Source organism: Phalaenopsis equestris, unplaced genomic scaffold (assembly GCF_001263595.1).
Source record: "Phalaenopsis equestris unplaced genomic scaffold, ASM126359v1 Scaffold000002, whole genome shotgun sequence".
NCBI lineage: Eukaryota > Viridiplantae > Streptophyta > Magnoliopsida > Asparagales > Orchidaceae > Phalaenopsis > Phalaenopsis equestris.
In genome coordinates, this window is record NW_018164444.1 from 73,891,811 (window position 1) to 73,901,068 (window position 9,258).

Sequence of the window (9,258 nt, forward strand, 5' to 3'; positions counted from 1 at the left end):
CCCCCCAATATCACTTCTTTTTCCCTCATCTTCCTAAAACCTCAATCCTCCCTCAACGTTGTTGATTGCCCACCGAAATTCCTTACAGAAGCCCACAAACCATGTTTGATGATTCCAACACCATTTTTGTCTCTGCTACGACTACCAAAAATGAAAAAAATGCACAAATTTGGGGCAAACGTCAAAACGAAAACAGGAGGAAGAAAGGAATGTCTAAATAACTTTAATGATGATTTTGTACTTACCAATTTCTTCCTGGGAATCTCTACTGCAAGTTGTGGCTTCCAAGTTTCTGTTCGCCCTCTTCTGTTCATGGCTAGCTACAGCCCCCAAGCAGAGATCCCCCTAGGCTTCTAGAACTGAAGTGAAGGAGAGGAAAAAAAAAAGGAAATGCGGGCATTTTTGTTTCCTCCCTTTTACTCTCAGTCGCTTGATCTCATCTGACCAATCCATGGGAGAGAAAGTGCAGGTAAGGTAAGCATTGAAGAGTTGAGTTGTGGGATTAGGAGATAATTAAGGGATTAATTAAATTAATTAAACTTGTAACTTTCAATTTTTATGTCTCCCAATTTAGGCATAATTCATATATGGTGCTTTATATTGAATTGAACAATTAAATGCATTGAATTTTATAAAATTGTTTTGGTCGAATATTGAGGATGCAAAATTTGAGGTACTTTTTAAAAATTAGTGAACTTTATTTGATTTTTCAAAATTTTGAGTGTTACCTCCCTGCCCTCATAAAATTTTCATCCTCAAAATTTCTGACTTTACTTAAATAGAGGGATATTTCTGTCGCATTTCCTTTTTTTCCCATGTTGCTTCTTTTTTAGGTATATTCTTTCACTTTATTTTGAAAAAATAAATTTGTTTGTTCCTCAATCTCTTAGCATCAGCTTCTAAAATGCTTTCATGCTCTTCGATATAAGTTAATTTTTTCTACAAGTCAATCTCTACATATGAAATTTTCTGGTCTGAATTTGGAGCTCATTTTATCAGCATTGAATTGTGAATCACGTTGTGAATATCTAACATATCGGTAAATAATACTAGCCTATAAGCAACTAAACCAATTCTTTCTATAATTTTGAAAGAACCGATGTGCCTGGGACTCAACTTGCTTTCTTGACCAAATATAGTTGTATCTTTCATTGAACTGTCTTTTAGAAATACGAAATCACCAATTTCGTATTCTACCGCTTTGTGCTTTGATTCATAATATTTCTGTTGTCGATCCTGAGCAACTTTCAATCTATCTCTGATTAATTTGATTTTTTTTGTATCTTCATCAATTAACTCAGGACCTAACAATTGATGTTCTCCCACTTTAACCCAATTTAATCGAGTTCTACATTTCTTGTCATATAGTGCTTTATAAGGAGTCATTTTGATAGTGGAATGATAGCTATTATTCTAAGCGAGCCCAATCATTGTAATGTGATCCTCTCAATTGCCTCTAAAGGCTTTAACACAAAACCTTAATAAATCTTCTCATATTTGAATTGTTCTTTCTGATTGTTCGTCGGTTTGTAGAAGAAATGTCGTGCTTAAGTGCAACTATGTACCCATATCTTGTTGAATGTCTTTTCTTAATCTGGACGTGAATCTTCAATTGTTGTCAGAAACAATGACTTTTGGAATCCCAAGCAATTTGATAATTTCCTTGACATACAATTTGGTCAACTTGTCAACTAAATTTGTTTGTCGGATTGACAAGAAGTGAACAGACTTTGTTAGCTGTCAATAATGGCCACCCAAATACTATTGAAACCCTATTTGGATTGAAAAAATTCATAACAATATCCATAGCAGTATCTTCTCATTTCTATTCATGTATCAATAATGATTGTAGTAATTCTCTAGGTGCTGGATCTTACAATCTGATAAGCTTGACTTTGAGATACATATTCAACAATATCTTTCTTTATATCTGGTCACTTGAATATCAATTTCAAATTCTTGTATATTTTAGTGTTGCTTGGATGAATTGTATAGCTAGAATGATGAGCTTCATGTAAGATTTCCTGTCTTAAATTAGAATCAGCAGGTACTCATAATTCCATCTTCACCAACAGTCTTATCAACTCTTTTTTTTATTAAAAACTTTTAAAAAGTTTCGGATATTAGCTGCTAACTCTCTGAGCTTCCTTGATTTTATCCGTTAAAGTTGGTTGAACAATCAATTGATGTAAATATCCCACATCACTTGATCTTCTGACTTTCAACTACAATACATCAATTTCTTTAAGCAATTTTACCTTTTGAGTAATAATTCAACTTGCACTACTCGTGGATTTACGGCTCAAAGCATCGATAACTAAATTTTCTATGTCAGGACAATATTGTCTATACAAATCATAGTCTTTGATCAACTCTGATCATCTTCGATTCCTTAAATTCAGATCTCTTTTTGGCAAAATGTACTTTAAACTTAGATAATCAGTTAATATTTCACATTTCACATCATACAAGTAATTTCTCTAGATCTTGAAGCAAACATTGCTGCAGCTAATTCCAAGTCATGCGTCAGATAGTTTCTCTCATGTGATTTCAACTGTTTGGATGCATAAGCTATCACCTTTTTATTTTGAATTAAAACACAACCCAAGTTTTGCAATGATGCTAATTCAAGAATGTGTTGTGTTGAATCCTCATCAAGAGACCAATCTTTTCAATGCAAGCTAAAAGTTCTCTCTTGGTTGCATGTCTTCAAGGGGCACAACAACTAGATGCCAAGGGTTCTAGCCAATGCAAAAGAGAGGCCTCTGTGGAAAGGCAGAAGATGGAGCCTGCTAGGCCTTGATCGATTACTCTGACGTTCTTGATGTATTTCATGAGGGATGAGGCCAATTGCCCTACTACTGTTGGCTCTACCAGATCTATTGGAACGATGTCAGAGCATCAAAGAGATCTTTTGGTGGGACCGTCGTCGAAATAACCTGCAGGCCGAGGCAGTCCGAGCCAGCCAATAATGAGGAGAATTGTCACTGCAAAGGGAAGGCCCCAACGAACGACTCGGGTCAGTTGCCTCTTTGTTGTCTCGAAAAAAAAAATGTGAGGGATCTAGGCTCAAGTGGTTTCTGATGCAATTCGAAGATGCTAAGGTGAGCATTAGCCTGGATGATAAATTTGTGTTGATAAACCCCTAGAAGGACTAGAACTCTAACTCTTCAACGGTGCCTCCCAATACCCCCTTTATGATAGCCGATGTAACATGGTCTCCCAACTTAAAAGGGGTCATACTGGAGCAAAGCTTGTCTGTCCTTTGTTGAATGACCAATAAATATCACTTGATGGCCTGACAAACCACTCACATCCAATCGTCCATCCTTTGTCGAGAGCGCCGGAAATGATTAGATGTGGGACAAAAATTTGCTAAAGTTGTGGGGAAGCTGAAAGCTGAGGAGGTGGTGCTCAGACACTCAGATCTTGCTCAGATCTTGCTTTTGGTTTCTCAGGAGGAAAATGGGTATTAAATGACCGAATGGCAGTGATGAAGATGCCTGAGGAATTTTTTATCGAGCACTCCTCTCACCTGACACAAGTTGCTCTTCTTGCAGAGAAGTTCAAAGAAGGGGTTTTCTTTGGTGTTAGTCGTTCGGTGAAGGTTGAGTTGTTTTTCCTTATGTGGTCGATTTGGATGTCTCCACGCTAATAACTGACTTGGAGGCTAAGAAGGAAGAGGACGAGAGTGACCAAGACAATGACAGGTTGTTGAATTTATAGCCTGATCTTGATTTTTATGCAATTTATTTAGTTTCCTTTCTAACACTTGTAAAAAAAAACTCGTATTTGTAAACTTTTTTTTTATTATGAATGAAAAATAATTTTTTTTGGTCGGTTGTACTTTACATTTTATAATGAAAAATAATTTTTTTTAGTCGGTTGTACTTTACATTTTATTCCTTTATTATTATTTTTTTAAAATGTTTTATATGTACTTGAGCCAATCGATTTGAAACGCTATAAATAGAGGCTCATATCCGTCTCCAAGGGGATTTTTTTAGCTCATTGAATGGTCTATCTTTCTTTCTTCCTCGGTTTTATAGCAACCGCTACGTTGGATCTGTCGCCACTTAGGAGATTGGAAGTCTGGAGACTACTGAGATGAACATTGTGCTTCCTCTTTGGGCTCTGGATTCTGCCATTAATAGTTTAGTTGGGAGGGGAGCTCGCCAGTTCCAAATTTCATTGATTTTTCTGCATCTTCGTAAGACGAAAGTGTGGATGAGGAGGCTTTGGGCTAGTCTACCTGGCTCCCATAGATAATCCATTCAAGGATGTCAATGATTCATGTTCGTCAACATAACCATCTCTTTTCCACCGAGCGACTCTTTCGAAGGGTGTTGTGGATTTGCTATCTGAGTTGGTCACCACTCGTGGAAAGCTTTCGAGAAACAAAGAAGACTTCCTTTCTATTGCCAAAAGGTTGGAGTTCGACATTGATTTGGCATGGGCAAAAGTTGAAGTGTCGGATATACAGAACTAGATTACGGATTTGGAAGATAAAAAAGCTAAAGGATCATGTTACTATTTTGGAAGAGAAGGTGGAGGTTAGCTCGAATATAACTTTCGGAATACGCGAAGGCCTAGATAAAGTGAATGCACTTAGTTCAGGCTTAGTAGCGATGTGACTATCCCAATGATGAGTCAATCGTCTATGGCGGAAAATTTGTTTTGGATAGGCTTCTGCAGTCTAGTTTTATTTCTCCAAATGACATTAGAAACAATTGCCTCAACCTTTTTATTGTGATACTTAGTTATATGTATTATATACATATATTTTTTTAACATTTCTCTCACTCAACTTTTGTAAACAAACTCAACTTGTGAATAAAAAGATGGAAAAAGCATTTCTTACCTTGACTTTATTCTTTTGATTTTATGTGCCTTTGCCGAGCAGGTTTTATAGTAAAGAGAATTTTCCTGACCATGAGGAATGCCCATCAAGTGATGAATTGAATTGGTTGAAGTATTGAAGCGGCTCGCTAGGCCAAATAACCACTTAATTGAAGAATGTCATTGATTTCAAATAGATGAATGTGATTGTAGAGAGTTAATGACTCGTTTGATATGCTATTGCTCAACCCAAGTTTTACACCACCCATATTTCAGTTGCTCGGTAAAGTCGTCGTCTTGGACTAGCCACTCTTTTCTCTTGACTTATTAAGCATATTTTATCGCACTCTTCACAAGGGTAGCCGTCTAGACTTGCTGCTGGGGTAATTCATGTACTATCAACCATAGATCTTGTCGTAAACGAGCAAGGAATGACCACGAGTGCTTGACCTTTGTTTCGAGATAAGAGTCATGGGAATTTTATGGTGAATGGGTATTAAGGGTTCATAATTGCCTGAACGGACGTCTGGCATCGCTGTCAGATTTATTTAGTCGCTCATCCATTTCATAAGCGAATCATGGCCTGACCATCAAGGTCTCATACTCAGTTTGATTGTTAATAATCTTGAATCTTACTTTTATCTAGTGGTATGAATGTTCTTTGGTCAAATTTGTTAGAGCAAGATTGAGCCTTGCCTCAATGTGACTAAACCCTTCATTGATATGTAAGACTCAGGTATAGATGTTTGTTGCCACTTCTTTGTCGGGTTTGCTCGGCTCGAAGAAGTCAGCTAAAATGTTAGCTATGGCTTGAGCCTTGAAGGCTGATTTGGGTAACTAGGATAAATCAAATTCACTTAGTTCTACCACCCATTTTGAGAAATCGACATAAGTGTTCCAACCGGGTGAGAATTGACTTGAGCTGGTGGTCGGTGATGATTCTGACCAGATGTGTTTGGAAGTACAGGCAGAGCCTGCGGGCAGAAATTATGAGAGAGTTGATTTTTTCATAATTGGATAACTGAGCTCAACTCCATGGAGAACTCGGCTAACATAAGAGACTGAGAACTGCTTTCTTTGTTCCTTTCGAACTAAAACAAAGTTGATAGCCTCTGGTCTGACTCCCAAATGTACTGAAACTATTTCATTTGACATTGGGCTTTGAAGGAGTGACGGTGATGCTAAAGAGTCCTTCAATTTCATGAACGTTTATTCACATTCATCTGACTAGTTGAAGTTCTTTGCTAGTCGTATAATCTTGAAGAAAGCAATGCTCTTGTCGCCTGATTTTCAAATGAAATGACTTGATCTTATGATTCAGTTGGTCAGCTTTCGGACTACCTTTGTGTTTTTTGGGGCATAACATGTTGATCAATGCTTGAACTTTTTCAGATTGACTTTAATTCCTTCAGCGTTTAGGAGATAGTCTAAGAGCTTCCCTGTTTCTGTGATGAATGTGCATTCTTGTGGATTAAGGCTCTTGTTAAACTTCTTTAGTGTTTTGAATATTTCTTTTAGGTCTTGATGTGTTGATCGAGTGTCATGCTTTTTACTAATACATCATTTATGTATACCTGAATATTTTTTTCTTTCTATTTTACAAAGATTTACATCTATCTGACGCTGATAAGTCGCCCTTATATTTTTAAGCTCGATGGACATTATATTATAACAACAAACTCCCTCGTTGGTGATGAATTTTGTCTTTTCTGTATCGGCTGTGTACATTTTTATTTGGTGATAGGCGGAAAAGACGTCAAGGAAGCTTATCACTGAATGACCAACCATTATATCTACGAACAGGTCGATCCTTGGCATGGGGTAGGTATTTTTTTGGCAGACTGCATTTAAATTGTTGAAGTTGACATGTATATACCATTGGTTGTTTGCCTTATGAGTTATGATCACGTTAGACACCTATCCCGAGTATTGGACTTCTTAGATGGAATCAGCTTCTGCACCTCTTATCGGATCAATTCTACCTCTTCTTCTGCTTCGTCGGTCAAACCGTTGGATTGACGTTCAATTGATGACAGACATATAGGTCAAACCGGTGGGTTGACGTTCAATTGATGACAGACATATATATATATATATATATGTATTGTTTCTTTTTTTTTCCTTAGAGAGAAGATAATGCCTATTTAGTTTTTGGTGTTGCAGATAAGATTCAATGTTTTTTTTCCTGCAATGTTCTTTGAAATGAAAAGACTCCTCACTTAAAATTTCAATGATATGCAGTCCTTATGTTGCCAACGTCCTTGTCCCATGCCCCCAATATGGACGAGTCACGGTGAAAGCTGATCTTATTTTTGAAAATTATGGTAAGATTATAAGCTTTATTTAGCTTCTCAACTGATATTTTTATATCAGCATCTTCGTCTAATTTACTACTTGGCCTTATATCATGAAGTTGGTCTGGATGTGCATGCAAAGCTTGTCATTTCCCTGGAAGTAAGCTCAAATATCACCCAAGCTCGCAGAAATGAAAATCGGCCATCTAATTACACCATTCCTAAGGAAACCAACATAAAAAATGATAACAACGTAAGAAACCTATTAGATAAAAGTGAAGAAAATAAGGATTTAGAAGACTCTGAGCGGGCGCCAACTTCATTGTAAGTATGCTAGAATTTCTTCTCTTTTGTAGAATATTTTGCGCATATTTTCTTTCATTAACACCTGGAGGATATGTTTATTCCACCGCAGGCCCAGCTTTGATCTCTTACAGGATGAAATGAATGAAGGCAAGATTCTGCTTCTATCCTTCTATCCACTAATATGTTTTATACTCTATCCGCACCTTGATTCGTTCAAACATTCTATTTCTTATTTTGCTCTTATTTCATTTTAGTACCGTTAAATTGAATTAAACTACCTTTAAAACTAATGTCGGATTTTAGCCATTCTTGAACCTGGAGAAATGGACGGCAAACCCAAGAAGGATGAAACAATATTCGATCACATCCGTAGAAAGTCCAAATCCTTCCCTGATCTCATCACGCTGAAGACCATGGATCTCTCACACAAACCCTCAATTCTAACAGGAGTAAACAACTCTGTGGACCAATCTGAGCTTGATTCCAGCAAAACTCAAGAAGATTGTGTGATTCTGATTGATTCAGAGCCACTTGAAACCATCAACACATCCATGGACCAATGTGATTTTCATACTGCTAAAGCTCAAGCAGATGTTGTGATTCTAATTGACAATGATCCTGTTAATAACTTAACCGAGTCTAATGATGCTGCAAAATATACCCAAAACTCTGATGTCCATATATTGGACAGAAACGAAAGATTCATCAACAGTTCCAGCATTATTATTGATCAACCGGACAAAAAACAATCTTTCAATCTGATTGAGAATTCCACTGATTCTGAAATCTCCTCTGACGTCTCATACCATCCAAACAATCAGCTGAATGAAAGAAAACGTTTCCATAACTGGATCAATGATGTCATAGTAAAGGACTGCAAAAAGCACAAGTCTGGGCCCTCAAGCGACTCTTGTAGTACTAGAAGCTGTGATGTCCCTTCTTCCAGAATTAAACCGGAAGGAAGTGAGCTTTGTGACGTCTTTGTGCCAAGCTCTTCTTTGGGAACGCCTAGTGGTTCCATGGGAGTTTCCTTCCTGGGTTTTAAGAGTGTATTCTCCTTTCTTTGATCAAAAGGGTTAAAAATAAAGACGCACATATCCTTCTTGGCTCGATTAATAAATCAGCAAGCATTTCAGTTCGTCTATGAAGAGCTCCAAGTGAGTTGTCCATCTTATGTTTTTTTTTGAGATCATGTGTTTGAGACAGCTAATGCATCATTATTTATCTTCATTTGCAGGAATATAAACAGTTACACATGCCGTATATGAGTTGGGATATCAGGTAGTAGATTAGACAAGCAGTTGCTTGCAAATGGTTATACAACGCATTATCATTCAGCTGTTGATTATTGCAATTTCTGCATGATCAATTCCTATTGAAGTTTTTACAGGAAGTTGTGGAACAATTTTTTTTGGGAAATTTACATAAATACCGGATAAATCCTTTCTATTTAAATATCTAACACCTAAAATTTAACATTTACATTTATAGCACTTTAGCGTCATAAACTTATAAATGACAAGGCATATTTCACTTTTAAAAATAATAATGATATTATCTTAATCTGATATTGAAGATTTAGAGGTTATGTAAACATGAATGTTTAGGGAATAGATATCTCAAAAAAATAATACTTATCCACTTCAGGGAGCAACTTTAAAGATGCTGGACTTGCCTAAATTGGCCCAAAGATGGTAGCAGATTTCCTGGCAGGCCCAACCTAAGTTCCCCTGATTGATTCTTTAGCCTGCCCAATCTAGCGAGCCTAGCCTAAGTCAGTTAAGGGAGAGTAGATGATCCTGAATGTGTGTTTATTCAA

At 36.9% G+C, this 9,258-nt stretch overlaps 1 protein-coding gene across 4 annotated transcripts in view; it reads left to right on the forward strand.

The window, feature by feature from the left end:
• The window catches only part of LOC110021954 (ATP-dependent DNA helicase MER3 homolog), a 67,661-nt gene extending 58,765 nt beyond the window's left edge, over positions 1-8,896 (forward strand). For 3 of the 4 annotated variants that reach the window (XM_020720692.1, XM_020720707.1, XM_020720716.1), the window contains 5 exons: positions 7,081-7,163; positions 7,253-7,457; positions 7,549-7,586; positions 7,737-8,596; positions 8,677-8,896. In XM_020720692.1, coding sequence (XP_020576351.1) covers positions 7,081-7,163; positions 7,253-7,457; positions 7,549-7,586; positions 7,737-8,506 — 1,096 coding nt within the window. In that variant the 3' untranslated portion in view covers positions 8,507-8,596; positions 8,677-8,896. The remainder of the gene's footprint in view (positions 1-7,080; positions 7,164-7,252; positions 7,458-7,548; positions 7,587-7,736; positions 8,597-8,676) is intronic. The other variant, XM_020720700.1, reaches the window with a different exon arrangement.
• Positions 8,897-9,258: the final 362 nt, after the last annotated feature.